Source organism: Macaca fascicularis, chromosome 1, assembly GCF_037993035.2.
Source record: "Macaca fascicularis isolate 582-1 chromosome 1, T2T-MFA8v1.1".
NCBI classification, from domain to species: Eukaryota; Metazoa; Chordata; class Mammalia; order Primates; family Cercopithecidae; genus Macaca; species Macaca fascicularis.
In genome coordinates, this window is record NC_088375.1 from 192,273,948 (window position 1) to 192,293,619 (window position 19,672).

The following is a 19,672-nucleotide window of genomic DNA, read 5'->3' on the forward strand; positions in this document are numbered from 1 at the left end:
AATGGGATGCCCTGGCTATGTGGGAAGGCTAGCTAGGGGTTCATGCCCAGAAGACTCATGGACTGTGCCTCATACAGCATGGTGGTGCAGAACAGCCACTCTGATTTTGCATCTCCTTTGGCTGAGATAAACAGGACGATTTTGTGGGCTGGAGTTGTTAGTCATAATCCCTCTCTTTGTTTCAAGCTGCCTTCAGGGGTTTTTCTCCTTTCAGACACTCACAATGCTTCCCATCTTTCTTCTCTTCTAATATATACATTCAATGCTATAAATGTCCTTCATAGAACCACTTTCCAACAAATTTTGATAAGTTGTATTTTCACTTTCATTTAGTTCAAAATATTTTGAAATTTCTCTTGTGATTTCTTCTTTGACTTTTGTGTTTACAAGTCTGTTGTTTTAATCTCCAAGTATTTGGGAGTTTTCCAGCTATCTTTCTGTTACTGATTTCTAGTTTAATTCCATTAGGGTCTGTATTAGTCCATTCTCACACAACTATAAGGAAGTACCTGAGACTGGGTAATTTATGAAGAAAAGATATTTAATTGACTTGCAGTTCCACAAGCTATACAGGAAGTATGACTGGGAGGCCTTAGGAAACTTACAATCATGGTGGAAGGTGAAGGCAAAGCAAGACATGTCTTACCACAGCGGAGTTGGGGAGAGAGACAGAGAAAGAGGGAGGGAGGGAGGAAGAGACAGCACGAGAGCGACAGTGAGAGAGAGAGAGAGAAAGAGAGAGAGAGAGAGAGCGCACAGGGGGAAGTGTTACACACTTTCAAACAACCAGATCTCATGAGAACTCTATCATGAGGCAGCACTAGGGGGATGGTGCTAAACCATCAGAAACCACTCCAATGATCCAATCACCTCCCACAAGGCCCCTCCTCCAACACTCGGGATCACTAATCAACATGAGATTTGGGTGGGGACACAGAGCCAAACCATATCAGGGTCTGAGAGCATGCATTGCATGATTTCTATTCTTTCATGTTTGTTAATGTGTGTTTTATGGCCCAGAATGTGGTCTATCTTGATTAACATTCCATGACAGCTTGAGAAGAATGTGTAATCTGCTGTTGTTGAATGAAGTAGTCTATAGATGTCCACTATATCTGGCTGGTTTATAGTGGTGTGGATTTCAACTATGTCCTCACTGATTTTCTGCCTGCTGGATCTGTCCATTGCTGATAGAGAGGTATTAAAATCTGCAATGAATTCACCTACTCCTCCTTGCAGTTGTATCAATTTTTGCCTCACATATTTTGACATTCTTTTGTTAGGCACATACATATTAAAGATTGTTTTTGTCTTCTTGGAGAATTGACCTTTTTAATCATTAAATAATGTTCCTCTTTATCCTGGATAAGTTCCCAATATGATTTGGTTCTGTTTCCCCCACCAAATCTCATGCTGAATTGTGATCCCGAGTCTTGAAGGTGGGGCCTCGTGGAAGGTGATTGGATCATGGGGGTGGTTTCTAATGGTTTAGCTCCATGCTTCTAGTGCTGTCTGGTGATAGAGTTGTCACAAGATCCAGTTGTTTGAAAGTGTTTAGCACCTCCCATCTCACTCTCTCTTCCTCCTCCAGCCATGTAAGATGTGCCTTGCTTCCCCTTTATCTTCTGCCATAATTGTAAATATCCTGAAGTCTCCCCAGCCATGTAGGATGGTGAATCAATTAAAACTCTTTTCTTTATAGATTACCCAGTCTCAGGTATGTCTTTATAGCAGCATGAGAACAGACTAATACACTTCCCTTGCTCTGAAGTATGTGCTGTCTGAAATTAATTTAGCTACTCTCACTTTCTTTTGATTAGTGTTAGCATGTTACATCCTTCTCCATCCATTTACTTTTAATTTACATATGTCTTTATATTTAAAGTGGGCTTCTTGTAGACAACATATAGTTGGGTTTTGTTCAACTTTGACCAATTTAGACATTCTTTTTTAATTGGTGCACTTAAATCACTGATGTCTAAAGTGATTATTAATATAATTGGATTAATATCTACCGTATTTATTACTGTTTTCTATTAGTTGTTCTTTGTTGCTATTTTTGTCTTCCATGCTTTTTATGCCTTTTGTGATTTTAATTGAGCATTTAATATGATTCCATTGTCTCTCCTTTCTTAGGGTATCAGTTGTACTTCTTTCTATTTTTTCTAGTGGCCCTAGAGTTTAAAATATACAACTAACCCAAGTCTGCTTTCAAATAACACTATACCACTTCACAGTTAGTATGAGTACCTTATAATAAGAAGATAATCCTAATTCTTCCTTCTTGTCCCTTATATCATTGTTGTCATTAATTCACTTACACATAAGCATATCTAAGTGTACATATGTGTGTGTATACATATTTATACACACAATTATATATGACACACATAATCAAATACATTGTTGCTATTATACTGAACAACTTATCTCTTAGATCAACTAAAATTTAAAAATGAAACTTTTTACTTTACCGTCACTTATTTATTCTCCAATGCTTTTCCTTCCTTATGTAGATCCTGGTTTCTGGTCTATATTTTATTTCCCTTCTCTCTAAAGAACTTCTTTTAACATTTCTTGCAAGGTAACAGATTCCCTTAATTTTTTTTGTCTGAGAAAGTATTTCTCTTTCACTTAGAAACAATTTTTTGTTGTTGTTGTTGAGATAGAGTCTTACTATGTTGCCCAGGTTGGTCTCAAACTCCTGATCTTGAGCGATCTTCCCATCTTGGCCTCCCAGAGTACTGGGATTACAGGTGAGAGCCACCACACCTGGCCCTCACCTTTACTTTTTTTTTTTTGAGACAGGGTCCTACTCTGTCACCCTGGCTGAAGTGCAGTGGCATGACCAACTTGGACATTCTCTTTTAATTGGTGCCTTTAAACCATTGATGTCTAAAGTGATTATTAATATAATTTGATTTATATCTACCATATTTATTACTATTTTCTATTAGTTGTTCTTATTCTTTGTTGCTACTTTTGTCTTCCATGCTTTTTCTGCCTTTTGTAATTTTAATTGAGCATTTTATATAATTCCATTGTCCCTCCTTTCTTACTGTATCAGCTCATTGCAGCCTCAACCTCCTGGGCTCAAAAAATCCTTCCACCTCAACCCACTCCCAGACCCCCACCCCACCCCCAGTAGCTGGAATTAGAGATGCATGCCACCACATCCAGCCACTAATATATATATTAGTGATAACCTTATCACTATGTTGCCCAGATTGATCTTGAACTCCTTGGCTCAAGAGATCCTCCTGCCTTGGCCTCCCAAGGTGCTGGGATTACAGGTATGAGCCACCATGCCCAGCTTCCCTCACTTTTGAAGGATAATTTTGCAAGGTACAGAATTCTAGGTTGGTAATTTTTTCTGTCAATACTTTACTATTTATGTATTTATTTATTTCACAGGCCAGAATGCAGTGGCGCAATCATGGTTACTGCAGCTTTGAACTCCTGGGCTCAAGCGATCCTCCCACCTCAGCCTCCCAAGCAGTTGGGATTGCAGGTGGTGCTCCACCACACCTGGCTAAGTTGTTTTTTTTTTTTTTTTTTTCCATTTTTTTGTAGAGATTGGAGTCTCACTATGTTGCTCAGGCTGGTCTTGAACTCCTGGCCTTAAGTGATCCTCCTGCCTCAGCCTCCCAAAATGCTGGGATTACAGGTGCGAACCACTGTGCCCAGTCTCAACACTTTAAATATTTCACTCCACTCTTCTCTTGCTTGCATGGTTTCTGAAGAAAAGTCGGAAGTAATTCTTATCTTTGTTCCTCTCTGGGTAAGGCTATTTATTTTTTCCTCTTTCAGAATTTTTTTTTCTCTTTGATTTTCTGTCATTTGAAAATTTTATGCCTAGATGTAGTTTTTCAGGCATTTATCCACTTGATGTTCTCTGAGCTTCCTGAATCTCTGGTTTGGTGTCTGACATTAATCTCAGGAAATTCTCAATCATGATTATTATTTCAAATATGTCTTCTGTTCCTTCCTCTATTTCTTCTCCTTTGGTTATTTCCCATATATATCTATCATACCTCTTACCTTTATCCCACAGATCTTAGATATTCTGTTGTTTTTGTTTGTTTGTTTTAGCATTTTTTTGTTTGCTTTTCAGTTTTGTAGATTTCTATTAAGATGTCCTCAAGGACAGAGGCTCTTTCCTCAGTTGTATGCAGTCTATTAATAAGCCCATCAAGGTATTCATTTCTGTTACAGTGTTTTTGATCTTGACTTAAACATCAAAAACACTGTAACAGAATTTCTATGTGGTTCTTTCTTAGGGTTTCCCTCTCTCTGCTTGCATTGTCCATCTCTTCTTGCATGTGGTCTACTTTATTCATTAGAGCCCTCAGCACATTAATCATAGTTATTTAAAGTTTCTGGTCTGATAATTTCAATATTCCTGCTATATCTGAGTCTGCTTCTAATGTTTACTCTGCTCAAACTGTGTTTTTTGCCCTTTAGTGTGTCTTGTAATTTTTTCTTGATAGCGAAACATGATGCATTGGGTAAAGGAAACTGCTGTTAAATGGGTCGTTAGTGATGTGGTGGTGAAGTGTTGGGGTGGATGGGTGGCATTCTATAGCTCTGTGACTAGGTACAGTCTTTTAGTAAGCTTGTGCCTCTGGACTGTGAACTTCACATGTGCTTGTTTTTTTTCTCCACCCACCTCCCTTTTTGCAGGACAAGATGGCTAGAGTTGGCTGGAGTTGGATATTTCTGTTTCCCTAGGTCTGTTAGCCTCTGACAAAACCCCAGCAGCTTAGGCTCTGGTTAGTTTCTCCCGCGGGCTGACCTTGTTAGGAAGTTTCAAGTGCTCCCCTTCTCTCCCCCTGCTGGAAGCAAAAGGGGATTTTTCTCAGATATTCACTATAAGAACCTGGTATGCTAAAGGAGGTAACACTCACAAATGTGTCTAAGTCCCCTAATGACTGGGTCCCTCTGGAGTTTCTCTCTCTCAGACTTGATATGCTGAGCCTCCAGCAGTCCATCATTTACTGTTCAGGTTTCCAAACCTGGGCACTGGCCCTCATGAAGGTTTTGCTCCAGTAAGTTGTGATTGTCTGTATTTGCCTATAGGTATCTCTAATTTTTGGGGTAGTGGTTTGGACCGTGACCTCTCTCCTCTGAAGGATCTGGGGAAATGTGTTGATTTTTCAGTTTGTTTGGCATTTCACTTGTTGTCAGGATACAGTGACAACTTCCAAGCTTCTTACATGCTGGGTCAGAACCTAGAAGTCTGTTTCACATGTTTTTGCTCACCACAGGGCATTCGCACCAGAGGCGTCACTCAATAATCAGATGGAACAAACAGTGCTTTCTGTACATGTCAATTAGCCTCTTTCTAGCACCCATTTGCCTGCTTAGTGGGCTCATGGACAAGGTGCATGATAGCAGGAATATATATTTTTCAGGGAGTCACTAAGGCTAATCCACTTAATTTGCCAAACGCCAAGATCCCAATATAAATGCTGAGCAAGTAATATGGCACCATCTCCTGGGAGAACCAGCAAGCAACCTGGTAGCAGGTTCATTACCTTTCTATCATGGATAGAATGACAATTTGCTCTCAGTGGACTAGAGACTTATTTTAAATATAGATTTGCTTTTTCTTTTGTTTTTCTTTTTCTGAGACAGCGTCTTGCTCTGTTGCCCAGGCTGGAATGCAGTGGCGCAATCTCAGCTCACTGCAACTTTTGCCTCCCGGGCTCAAGCGACTCTCCTGCCTCAGCCTCCCAAGTAGCTGGAATTACAGGCATGCGCCTCCACACCCGGCTAATTTTTGTATTTTTAGTAGAGAGAGGATTTCTCCATGTTGGCCAGGATGGTCTCGAATTCCTGACCTCAAGTGATCTGCCCCACCTTGGGCTTCCAAAGTGCTGGGATGGCAGGCATTAGCCACCATGCCTGGCCTGCATTTGCTTTTTCTGTCCATAATGCTTTTGCCAGGACCACCATCTGTGGACTCACCAAATTCCTTATTTCTTGTCATGATATATAACTCAGATCTAGACTTGTAGTAATAATAGTAAAAAAAAAACCAAAACAAACAACAACAACAACAACAAAAAACCCGAAACATTGCTTCTGACCAAGAAAATCATTCTACAGTAAGAAAAGTGAAACAATGGCTCATATAATCATATGATTCATTGGTTCTACCATATATCCTGTCATGCAGAAAAACCAATATGGAAAAAAAAAAAAAACAAACAGTGAAATTACCTATGGAAGACTTAGCTATGATGCTGGCCAGGTGACAACACTTCATAGGTTTGAGGTGCTGTCTTACAAGATGATGTATAAACTTTTAACTGTGATTGATACATGATATTATTTCTCCCCTCGCCAGAATACATGAAAAGGGACCAAGAGATGAAATTGGGAATGGCTTCTTATGCCAATACCCATTAGCAAAATGTGTGCTATTGTATTACTGGTAGTTAACTTTATAATTTTTTCTGTTTTAATTTTTAAAATTTTCATTTCTTTTTTATTTTATTCAGAGCAGAAGACCATGATGTTTTAATTTAAGAAATGAGATCTTGCTATGTTGCCCAGTCTGGAATACAGGGGCCATTCACAGGTGCAATCATAGCATACTGAGCCTTGAACTTCTGGCCACAAGCAATCCTTCTGCCTCAGTCTCCTAAGCAGCTAGTACTACAGGCACATGCTTAATTATAAGTTTCTGGCTTCTAATTAAGCTTTTTCTTTTTTCACTTGAGGTCTCACTCTGTCACTCAGGCTGCAGTGCAGTGACACAAACATAAGTCACTGAAGCCTTGACCTCCTGGGCTCAAGCAATCCTCCCACCTCAGCCTTCCAAGTAGCTAGAGCTGCAGGTGCACACCATCAGGCCCAGCTAATTAAAAAAAATTTTTTTTTTGTAGAGACAGGGTCTTGCTATGTTGCCTAGGCTGGTCTCAAACTCCTGAGCTCAAGCAATCCTCCCACCTCAGCCTCCTAAATCGTTGGGATTATAGTTGTGAGCCACCACATCTGGCCTATAATTAAGTTTTAATGTTATAGTATATCCATGCATGTGGATTGAGACTGAAGTAAAATGAACATCACCCCAAAATAATCATAGATACTGATTGGACTTTGAGTATTCTTTATTTTTATGCAGACAGTGTGCCTTTATATGATTTGTAGTGCATCATATTAAGTGGAAGCATGATATTCTTCTTGTAGTTTAGAAGTTAAGCCACAAGGTAAAAGCATTTGTATGGATGCTGAGTATCCAAAGTGGACTGTGCTAGAACTCAACATGACCCCACTCTTCTAAGCTTTCCCCTGGGCCATGAGCTTGGAAGCCTGAAAACTGCATTTTCCAGACTCCCCTGCTAGCAGGGATCAAGTGTAGTTTCTGCAGATGAGAGGAACTTGCACACAATTTGGAAAGCATAAGGGAAGGAAAAGTAATCTTTCTTGTGTTACTGTGGTATAATACATACATATTTTGATGTTTGTCCTATTTCCTGGCACGCTGCTCCTAAAACTCTTGGAATCTCTGAATGGTAAGTGTCTTTTTGTAAACTAATGAGAAGACTGATGAGCTACCATGCCTGGCTACATACTTTTAAACAACCAGATCTCATGAAGAGCACACTCACTATCAGGAGGACAGCACCAAGCCATTCATGATGGATGCACTCCAATGACCCAAACACCTCCCCTCAGACCCAACCCCCAACAACGGGGATTACATTTCAACATGAGATTTGGAGGGGACAAAGATGCAAGCCGTATCATTCCACCCATGACCCCTCAAATTGCATGTCTTTCTCACACTACAAAATACAATCAACCCCTACAAATAGTCCCCGAAAGTCTTAACTCATTGAGCATCAAGTCCAAAGTCCTAAGTCTCTTCTGAGACTTATCTCCTTCCACTTATGAGCCTGTAAAAATCAAAATAAGTAATTTACTCCCAAGATACAATGGTAGTACAGGCTTTAGGTAAACATCACAATTCCAAAAGGGAAAAATTAGCCAAAAGAAAGAGTCAGGCCGGGCGCGGTGGCTCAAGCCTGTAATCCCAGCACTTTGGGAGGCCGAGACGGGCGGATCACGAGGTCAGAAGATCAAGACCATCCTGGCTAACACGGTGAAACCCCGTCTCTACTAAAAAATACAAAAAACTAGCCGGGCGTGGTGGCGGGCGCCTGTAGTCCCAGCTACTCCGGAGGCTGAGGCAGGAGAATGGCGTGAACCCGGGAGGCGGAGCTTGCAGTGAGCTGAGATCCGGCCACTGCACTCCAGCCTGGGCGACAGAGCCAGACTCCGTATCAAAAAAAAAAAAAAAAAAAAAAAAAAAAGAGTCAATAGGCCCCATGCAAGTCTAAATCTCAGCAAGGCAGTCATTAAATCTTAAAGCTCCAAAATACTCTCCCTTGACTCCATGTCCCACATCCAGGGCACAATGGTGCAATGGGTAGGCTCCCAAGGCCTTCGGCAGCTCTTCTCCTGTGGCTTTGCGGCCGCAGCCCCTGTGGCTGATCTCACTGGTTGGAGTTGGGTGTCTGAGGCTTTCCCAGGTACAGGGTGCAAGCTGCCTGTGGAGCTACCATTCTGGGGTCTGGAGGGCAGTGGCCCACTTCTTATAGCTCCAATAGGCAGTGCCCCAGTGGGGACTCTGTGTGGGGACCCCAACCCCACGTTTCTCCTCAGCATTGCCCTATTAGAACTTCTCTGTGAGGGCTCTGCCCCTGTGGCAGGGTTCTGCCTGGGCACCCAGGCTTTCTCACACATCATCTGAAATCTATGTGGGAGCTGCCAAGCCTCCTTCACTCTTGCAATCTATGTGCCCACAGGTTTAATACCACATGAAAGGCACCAAGGCTTATGGTTTGCATCCTCTGGACAGGCAGCCTTAGCTGTGTCTGGGGTCCTTTGAGCCACAGCTGAGCTGTAGTACCCTGCTGGGATTCTTTCTCTGCCACATGGCCAGGCTGCAAATTTGCTGAATTTTTATGCTCTGCTTCCCTTTGGAATATAAGTTCTAACTTTAAGTCATTCCTTTGCTCCCATATCTGATCATAGGTTGTTACAAGGAGTCAGGCCACATCTTGAATGCTTTGCTGCTTAGAAATTTCTTCTGCCAGAGACCCTAACTCACCACTCTTAAGTTCAAACTTCCACAGATCCTTGGTACATGAACACAATGCAGGATTTCTTTGCTAGGGTATAACACGAGTGATGTTTATTCCAGTTCCCAATAACTTCCTCATTTCCATCTGAGACCTCACTAGGCTGGCCTTTACTGTGTATATTTCTATCAGTATTTTGGTCACAACCATTTAACCAGTCTCTAAGAAGCTACAAATTTTCATCCTCTTTTTTTTTTTTTTTTTAGACAGGGTCTTGCTGTGTCACCCGGGCTGTAGTGTAGTGGCATGATCACAGCTCACTGCAACCCCGACCTCCCAGCTCAAGTGATCTTCCCATCTCAGCCTCCTGAGTAGCTGGTGCTACAGGTCCGTGCCACCATGTCTGGCTAATCTGTTATTTTTCTGTTGAGACAAGGTCTCACTATGTTGCCCAGGCTGGCCTCGAATTCCTGGCAAGCGCTGGGATTACAGTTGTGAGCCACTGCTCCTGGTCCTCCTGTCGTCTACTGAGCCCTCCAAACTCTTCCAATCTCTGTCTGTTACCCAGTTCCAAAGTTGCTTCCACATTTTCAGGTATCTTTTTCAGCAACGCTCTGCTTCTTGGTACCAATTTTCTGCGTCAAGCTGTTCTTGCACTGCTATAAAGAAATACCTGAGACTGGGTAATTTATAAAGAAAAGAAGTTTAGTTGGCTTACAGATATGCAGACTATACAGGAAGCATGGTATTGCCATCTGCTCAGCCTCTGGTGAGGGCCTCAGGAAGCTAACAATCGTGGTAGGTAAAATGGGAGCAGACATGTCACATGGCGAGAGTGGGAGCAAGAGAGAGCAGAGAGGTGCCACACACTTTTAAACATCTAGATCTCACAATAAGTCATTATCGTGAGGACAGCATCAAGTCATTATGAGGGAGCCACTCCCATGACCAAACCACCTCCCCCCAAGCCCCACCTCCAATGATGGGGATTACATTTCAGCATGAGATTTGGGGAGGAGAATCATCCGAACTATATCAGAAGTGAAGTATTGAGAGTGGTACGAGTACAGAAAGAAGAAACAGGTTTGTTTGTCTTTCCCCCCAACAGTTCTCTAGCACTAGCAGATGGATAAAAGGGCAGACAACAGATGAGACATTTGCAGGAGCTTCAGGAGAGTTCCTGCAAATTCTCCACTTTGACACTGCAGGAGGTGACTTCTCTGTGATTTCTGAATTTCTGGATTTATTGAAAGCTAGCAGCAGTCCTTTCTGACTCTACTCCCCTGGTCCCTTCCAACTGTTTTGTAAGCTCTTATTCCTGTTAAATCTCTTCTTGCTTGAAATACCTAGAGTAGATTCTACTTTCCTGACTGAACCCTGACTAAACAATTAAGTTTAGTAAAGTGCTAGGCACTCAATAAGAATTAGCTGTGACTAATGGGAATAGGAAAACTGAGAAGCATGTCTATTTACTTTCTTACCTCATCATATTTTCTTTTCTCATTTTCCAGTTGTTTAAGTAGGGCCTCTTGTTGCTGAATTCTGGATTGTTGCTGAGAACAGGTCATTTCCAGTAGATTTTCTTTATCTTGTAATGTTCTCACTTGCCTGTGTAACTCATCTGTGTTCTGATATAGGAGTTTCCTGAGGGCAATTAATGTACATTAAATCACACTATGAATTGCAAATGAAATTCAGACCTAAAATTTTATGGCATCACAGGGATTTTTTTTTTTTTTTGGTTCAATGAAGTAGGGTATGTGTCTATAAGCTAAAGGGACCAACACAGGGAACCTCTTTTGTGACAGAAGCTTTCCTTAGTTCTCTCACTCACTCATCAAAATGACCCTATGAGGAAAAAGTCATTGTCCTTATTTCAGAGATGAGGAAGTTGTGGTACAGAGAACAGTTAAGACAAGGTGGAGGTAGGGCTTGAATCCTGAATCCCATATTCTTTCTTCCTTACTGCTTTACGAGTGGAGCCCTTCATCTTCTGGGTTCAAGGTAATGTTAGTTAAAAGCACTATTGATACTAATAAGCACACATTAACAATGCTATAAATGAATCATAAATGAGCCTGCATTTTATGAGAAAAATTACCATTTTCCAAAAGAGGGCAAAGGAACTCAGAGAATTTTACCCTATACTAAATATTTTGAATGAAAGGCCCTTAGAGATCAGCAGATGCTAGAAGAGGCTTTTCCCTTATCTGCATGAAGACTGGACTTACCAAGGAGAATAATTATACCCATCGCCTCCCTGAAATTGCATTATTTATGGATCTTCAGAAAAGAAGATTGAGGAATATAACAACTCCTCCACAGACCTTTTCACAAGACAACGATTATCTCTTAAACTCATTCAAATTCCCAGGAGAATAATTTATGAATTAATTTTTGTCTCCAGGGTCCCTTCATTCTCCCTAATGAGTTACTGTCCTTTGGAATTGTCTACATTCCTCATCTCCCTCTGCCCTGGAAACGGGTATATAAGCTTCTGCAACACACTCAGCTATTGGGTTATCACACTTGATTTTCCCCACCCCACGTTAATAAAATTGTGTTTGCTTTTTCTCCTATTAATCTGCCTTTTGTTAGTTGGCTTTTCAGAAAACCTTCAGAAGGGGAGGGGAAATTTTCCCTTCACCCCTACAAGGGCCATTAGCACTTTGCTCTTTCAGTCTCGTTATGAAACTGGCCCAACTGTCGCATAGAAATTACATTTATAGTTTTTCGAACAAATGTAGAAATGTACCCTCTCAGTCTTAAAACTTGAAATTTATATCTGAGTTCCTCCCTCAGAAGACTGACCCTCAGGCAAGAAACTAAAATTCATCAGATCATAGCATCCAGAAAATGAGATGCCTCATTCCTTATGATTGGTTCCTTACCCCTCACTAATTCCTGTTTTACATTCCTTCCCTGATATAACCCCCCAAATTTTAGTTGGTCGGGGAGATAGATTTGAGACTGATCTCCCATTCTCCTCAACTGTGGCACCCTAATAAAGCCTTCTTCCCTGGCAATACTCATTGCACTTCTCTGGCAATACTCATTGCACTAAGCAATGGGACCTAGACCAAACCCTTGGCATTTCAGGAATAGAGTACAGTTTGTGGAAAGACTTTTCTGAGGATTTCAGACCAAGGTTCTCTGGACTTAGGAGATTCATCTCGAAGACTGTGATGATGATAATGAAATAGTACTGGTGGGCAAAAGTCTCACCTGCATGCTAGGGCAGTAAAATACTGACATTAGACAAATAAGTTTGCTTTCTCTAACTTCAGTATTCTGAGAAATCAACAGGTTATTGGGGGATGATTATATTTGAGACATGGGCTCACATCTCTCCACCTCTAGTTCTTCTCCTTACGTTTCTCGGATATAAGTGCAGACTCTCCAAGGACTGCTATAGCTAATTTTCTACCTTTCACATCCACTTCTACAGCAATATCCTCTCTTTCATCTCTCCTTCATCTAATTAACTGTATACCTGCTATTATGGCCTACTTCTTTTTGGTTACACTCTCAATTTCCGAACTAAGAGAGAAGCCTTGGAACTAAAAGAGAAGTTTTGATCCACTGAAACTAAAAACACTTGAGTTACTGGCAGTAGAATTTGAGACCTGAAAACTAGAATTGGAAAGTAGGAAGTTGGCTGGACATGGTGGCTCACACCTATAATCCCAGCACTTTGGGAGGCCAAGGTGGGAGGATTGCTTGAGCCCAAAAGTTCAAGAGCAGCCTGGGCAACATAGTGAGAACTTGTCTCTGTAAAAAAATTTTTTTTAAATTAGACAGGCATGGTGGCATGCGCCTGTAGTCCCAGCTGCTCTGGAGGCTGAGGTGGGAGAAGTGCTTGAGCCTGGGAGGTCAAGGTTGTGGTGAACTTTGATCACACAACTGCACTGCAGCCTGGGTGACAGAGTGAGACCCCCATCTCTACAAAAAGAAAAAAAGCAAAGTAGGAAGTCAAAATTAAAAGAGTAACTCATGAATATGTGAGAAGTTAATTGATACAGAGTTTGAAAAATAAAAGACTAACAAACCAGGTCTGCCAATGAATAAAATTAAGAAATTGGTGTATGGATAAGACTCCCTGCATTCTCTGTAGCCTGAGCCTCTTTTAGCATTCAGAGTGTTCTTTCTAAATTGCAAACTAATCATACAACTTCCTCTGCTCAAAATCCTATAGTGGCTCCCCATTACTCTTATTTATATATATATATTTTCTGTTCTTTGATTCAGGAACCCCATTACTCTTAAGGTAAACTCCAAACTGTTCACCACGGCTTGATAGGTTCTGCATGAGAAATGGGCACTGTGGCTCACAAGAGCTGGGCACTGTGGCTCATAAGGATCTGTAGCACTGTGGCTCACACCTCCTAACACTGTGGGAGTCTGAGACTGGAGGATCACCTGAGGCCAGGAGTTCTAAAACAACCTGAGCAACATAGGGAGATCCTGTCCCTAATTTTTTTTTTTTTAATTAGCCTGGGCATGTTGAGCATGCCTATAGTCCTAGTTACTCAGTAGGTGGAGGCAGGAGGATCACCTGAGCTCAGGAGTTCAGGGCTGCAGTGAGTCATGATTGTGCCACTGTATTCCAGCCTGGGCAACAGAGCAAGATCCCTGACTCTAAACAAACAAACAAACAAAAAATCTAAGGTTCTGCATGAGCTAGGCCTACCTCACCTTCCTCATCTCATTTTCTCACCACTGTCCCTAACCTTATTTTCGTTCAGCCAATCAACTTTTTCACTTCCTCAAAGTCGTCCTCCACACTATTCTCTATTTAGCTTCTTGATACCAACTACTTCATTTTCAGCATAAATCACTTTCTTTGAGGAAGTCTTTCTTAAGCTCCCTCACTCCATAGGTATCCGTGTTATGTACTATCATGGCAACCTAAACCTCCTTTAGTATAACACTTACCACACTTCATCATACTTCATTGCAGTTGCATGTATAAAGATATTTATTATAGCTTTATAATAGCAAAAAAGTCTAAAAGATATAAGTATTACATAAAGTATGATATATCTATGTAACAGAATGTCACACAACTGTTTAAACTGATATTATGAAACTATAAATCAATAAGAAAAAGAGAGATGGAAAATTCTAAATATTTGGGATAAACAACACACTTCTAAATAATACATGAGTCAAAGAGGAGGTCTCAATAAATTAAAAATATTTTAAACCAAATGAAAATGAAATACAACTTACAAAATTTATAGGCTACAACATAGCAGAAAACTTGTAGTATTACATGCATATATTATAAAGGAAGAAAAATCTAAAATCAGTAATCTAAGCTTTCACCTTAGGAAACTAGAGAAAGAAGAACATTATAAGCCTAAAGCAAATAAATAGTAAAAATGAGAGTATTAGTCAATGGGATTGAAAACAATAAAACAATAGAGAAAAATAAATGAAACCAAAAGTTTGTTCTTTGAAAAGATGAATAAAATAGATAAACCTCTAGCCAGGCTAACTAATAAATAGAGAAGACAAATATTAATAATATAAAAAATGTGGCCAGGCACAATGGCTCACATATATAATCCTAGCACTCTGGGAGGCTGAGGCAGGAGTATCACTTGAATGCAGGAACTTGAGACCAGTCTGGGCAACACAGCAAAGCCCCATCTCTATTTTATAAATAAAACATTAAAAAAAAATCAAAATGAAAGAGGGGCCACCACTACTAACTCCATGGACATTAAAAGGATAATAAAGGAATATTATGAACAACTCTGCCTACAAATATGATAACTTACATTATATGGACTGATTCTTTGAAAGACACAAACTATGAAAACTCACACAAGAAGAAACAGATAATCCAAGTTGGCCTATATCTGTTAAAGAAATTGAATCAGTAATTAATTACCTTCCAAAAAATAAAGTGCTAAGCCCAGATGATTTTATGGTGAATTCTACCAAACATTTAAGAAAGAAATGATACCAATTCTCTGTAATCTCTTCCAAAAAAAATTGAAGGAGAGGGGACACTTCCTAAGTAATTTTTTGAGACAAACATTACCCTAATACCAAAACCAGATACAGATACTATGTGATAGGAAAACCACAGACCAATACCTTCATGAACAGGTTCAAACTCAGTGTGGTCTGTTAAGTTCTACATGACCTAAGTCTAGCTTACCTTTCTAGCCTCATTTTCTTGCCACTTTCCTTGTCTCTAAACATTTTGTTCTGGCCAAATGAACTTTTTTCATCTTACTGAGAAGATTATGATGATAACGACGACAATAGTAACAACAATAACATTCAATATTACAATAACAACAACACTTTTTTTTTTTGAGATGGAGTCTCGCCTGTTTAGCCTGCTCTGTTGCCCAGGTTGGAGTGCAGTAGCACGATCTTGGCTCACTGCAACCTCCACCTCCGGGGTTGAAGCAATTTTCTTGCCTCAGCCTCCTGAGTAGCTGGGGTTAACACGTGTCTGCCACCATGCTTGGCTAATTTTTGTATTTTTAGTAAAGATGGGGGTTCACCATGTTGGCCAGGCTGGTCTCAAACTCCTGACCTCAAGTGATCCACCCTCCTCAGCCTCCTAATGTGCTGGGATTACAGATGTGAGCCACTGATGCCAGGCCTAATTTAAATTAAATAAAATTAACTATAGTTTAGCAAATATATTTTTAATAGAGTAGCTTTGTAACATTTTGACTTGTCTAGTTTCCCAGAATTCCTTCTGTGTAAGTTTCTGGTTATAGTGGGCCACAGGAGATAATATTTGTGCAAGATTTAGAGAACAGAATTGAAACATTTTGGTTTTTCCAGGTAGAAGATTGGAGCAGGCACTTTTATAGTTTATAAACACTGCTAGATATCTGCTGCTCACCTTGGCATGATGCAACAGCCAGGCCTACAACTGCTCTACCTTCCCTTGAATCCTCCTTCACTTTTCTTTTTCTTTTCTTTTTTTTTTTTTTTGAGACAGAGTCTCGCTCTGTCGCCCAGGCTGGAGTGCAGTGGCCGCATCTCAGCTCACTGCAAGCTCCGCCTCCCGGGTCTACGCCATTCTCCTGCCTCAGCCTCCCGAGTAGCTGGGACCACAGGCGCCCGCCACCTCACCCGGCTAGTTTTTTGTATTTTTTTAGTAGAGACGGGGTTTCACCATATTAGCCAGGCTGGTCTCGATCTCCTGACCTTGTGATCCACCCGTCTCGGCCTCCCAAAGTGCTGGGATTACAGGCTTGAGCCACCGCGCCTGGCCTCCTTCACTTTTCCATCTCCTGGGCCAGATGTCTATTTAGCTCCTTGATGAAGGGTGCCAGTTTCTCCTGTAGGATACCTACACTTTATCAAAGTTAGAGGCAGCAAGAACTGACATGGGTTCCAGTCCATCTTCATAGTTTCCACCTTGTTGCTCTCCCACTTTACATTCAGCTTCACTTCCTGATTGCTTGCCCTGCATACTTTGAGCTCTAGCATAAGATGCAAAGATGACAGCCATATAGACTGCATAACCAGTACCCACAAGTGCATAAGACCAAGTCCCTGTAATAAGGCTTTTATTAAATACATATTCCTAATGGTTCTATTTCCTCGGAGAAGTGCTTATTATTTATCAGGATATATATTATGTCACTGAAATAGAAGAAACTGGGAAAAATCTAAATGTTCAACAATAAAGGATTTATTAAATAAATTGTGACATATCATTAAAATAATATTCTAGAAGAAAATTTAATGTCAGATAAACAGATCATATATTTTAAGTGAAAAAGTAGGTTACAATCTAACTATTTAAATGAGGGTTACTTTCTTCTAGATTATGAAACAATATACACTATAGAGTCCCCTTTTGGTAGAAGAATTTCCCTATATATTTTATTTGCCTACACTTAGTTCAAATAGTGCATACATATTTCTTCTTAGCAAATCTTCACAAAAGATGTATAGAACTGGCATTACAATTCCCACTTTAGAGATAAGGACACTAAGCAAGAACAAACATCAAATTTAATTTATGGTGAAACTAAGGTGGAAGAATGCTGGTCATTGATGCTTTAATGAAAAGTTTAAAGAGACAATAGCCCAAAGAAATCAGCAGTTTACTAATGGATAAGTCATTTTAAGAAGGGATGAGATGATGTTGAAGATGAGGCCCACAGTGGCAGACCATCCACACCAATTTACAAGGAAAAAAAATTTTTTGTACCCTAATCAAAGACTGATGATTAGCAGCAGAAATACTAGCCAATATCATAGATATCTCAAATGATTAGCAGCAGAAATACTAGCCAATATCATAGATATCTCAATTGATTCAGCTTACCACAATTCTGACAGAGAAATTAAAGTTTAGCAAACTTTCCACTTGATGGGTGCCAAAACTGTTGCATTCAGATTAGCTACAGACAGGAGCAAAGCTTTTCATGGGAATTTTACACAAGGGGGATGAAGATCCTGAAGCATTTCTTTGAAGAATTGTAACAGGAGAAGAAACATGACTTTACCAATATGATACTGAAGACAAAGCACAATCAAAGAAATGGCTACCAAGAGGAGGAAGCAGTCCAGTCACAGCAAAAGTGGACCAGTCAAGAGCAGAGGTCATGCCAACAGTTTTTGTGATGCTCAAAGGATTTTGCTTATTGACTTTCTAGAAAGCCAAATGATAACCTGCTTATTATGATAGTGTTTTGAGAAAGGTAGCCAAAGCTTTATTTTAAAAAATGCCTGGGAAAGCTTCACCAGAGTCCTTCTCTACCATGACAATGCTCCTGCTCATTCCCCTCATCAAATAAGGGCAATTTTCCAAGAGTTTTGATGGGAAATTATTAGGCATCCACCTTACAGTCCTGATTTGGCTCCTTCTGACTTCTTTTTGTTTCCCAATCTTAAAAAATATGTAAAGGCACCCATTTCTCTTTGGTTAATAATGTGCGAAAGACTGCAATGACAGGGTTAAACTCCTAGGATTCTCACTCAGTTCTTTAGGGATGGACTAAATGGTGTGCATCATCACTTACAAAAGTGCCTTCACCTTGACGGAGCTTATGTTGAGAAATAAAGTTGTTTTTTGAGACAGGGTCTCATTCTGCAACCCAGTCTGGAGTGCAGTATTTCAATCATGGCTCACTTGCAGACTCAAACTCCTGGGCTCAAGTGATCCTCCTGCCTCAGCCTCCTGAGTAGCTGGGATTACAGAAGTGCACTGTCATGACTGGATAATTATTATTATTATTATTATTTTGGTAGAGACGAGGACTCACTATGTTGCTCAGGCTGGTCTCAAACTCCTGGGATCAGCATCCCAAAGTGCTGGGATTACAGGTGTGAGCCACTGCACCTGGCCAATATATTTTTTATTTTATCTTTCAATTCAGTTGTTCCACAAACTCTCTGAAGTTCCCTTGTACAAAATATCAACTTCATTGTAGTTTGAATTTTGTCAGACTATGTCTCAGAGCAAATTCCACAGTATTTCATAGGCAAGTCAGTCAAGAATATTTACTGTTACCACTAGGTGTGTCCCAGAACCAGAAGAAATAATCTCTGCCTTTAAAAATCTCACACTCTAGCGCCAGAGGTAAACTAGAAAATAAACAATTAGAATACAGTGTGGTAAGTGCAATACATCAGGAATTGTGTGTGGCTGAGTTTACTTCAGTGGGGACAGAGCAGAAATACTCTCTGATATTCTGTTAGAGTAAATTGATATTGCTGTTAACTCAGTCATGGCTAAACCCACAGGAAACTGAGATCTCTGCTCCTCTTACCTCTTCTGTTGTTCTTCTTGATATTGTTGCTTTACTTTAGCTTCATTTTCTGTTGCTTCTTTTATCTTTTCCTCTAGCTGCTGCTTCTCTGAAATACAAGTGTCTGTGAGACAGACTTTATGAGCATGTTCTAATTTCCGCTGCAGGTCCAAAATCTTGAATGAAAAAAAGTTTACAAGTAAAGCATTAAGAAGAGTGTGATCTTTTTTCAAATTAGGGGAATAACACATAAATAGTAAACATAGCAGTGCTGACATATTAATCTGACCTGAAGTAAAAAGAGTAGCTAGATTTAATTTTAAAATAAATTGTTTAATTTTTGCAGTATGTAATGCATTCATATAATTCAATGTGTGTGTATAAAAGAAGCTACAGGCCAGACATGCTGGTTCATGCCTGTAATCCCAGAACTGTGGGAGGCCAAGCTAGGTGAATCACTTAAGCTTCAGGAGTTCGAGGTCACCCTGGGCAACATGGTAAAACCCCATATCTACAAAAAAATACAAAAATTAGCCGGGCATGGTGGTGAGTACCTGCAGTCTCAGCTACTCAGGAGGCTGAGGTGGCGGAAATCACCTGAGCCCAGGGAAGCTGAGGCTACAGTGAGCCAATGATTGTGCCACTGCACTCCAGCCTGGGTGACAGAGTGACAGAGTGAGACCCAGTCTCAAAAAAAAAAAAAAAAAAAAAAAAAAAAGAAGCTATATAGTGAAAAGTCTCCTTCCCATCCCTGTCCTACTTCCTCCAAATTTTCCTCCACCGAATAGGCAACCATGGTTTTTAATTTCTTATGTACCCCTCCAGAGATTTATT

General features: G+C 40.4%; 1 protein-coding gene and 1 long non-coding RNA gene across 41 annotated transcripts in view; one reads left to right on the forward strand and one right to left on the reverse strand.

The window, feature by feature from the left end:
- The window catches only part of CCDC30 (coiled-coil domain containing 30), a 191,327-nt gene that overhangs the window by 56,148 nt on the left and 115,507 nt on the right, over positions 1–19,672 (reverse strand). For all 40 annotated transcript variants that reach the window (XM_074010293.1, XM_074010326.1, XM_074010242.1 and 37 more), the window contains 2 exons: positions 18,860–19,014; positions 10,577–10,739 (listed from right to left, as the gene is read on the reverse strand). In XM_074010293.1, coding sequence (XP_073866394.1) covers positions 10,577–10,739; positions 18,860–19,014 — 318 coding nt within the window. The remainder of the gene's footprint in view (positions 1–10,576; positions 10,740–18,859; positions 19,015–19,672) is intronic.
- The window catches only part of LOC135968250 (uncharacterized), a 142,082-nt gene that overhangs the window by 46,344 nt on the left and 76,066 nt on the right, over positions 1–19,672 (forward strand). The gene's annotated exons all lie outside the window — the stretch shown is intronic.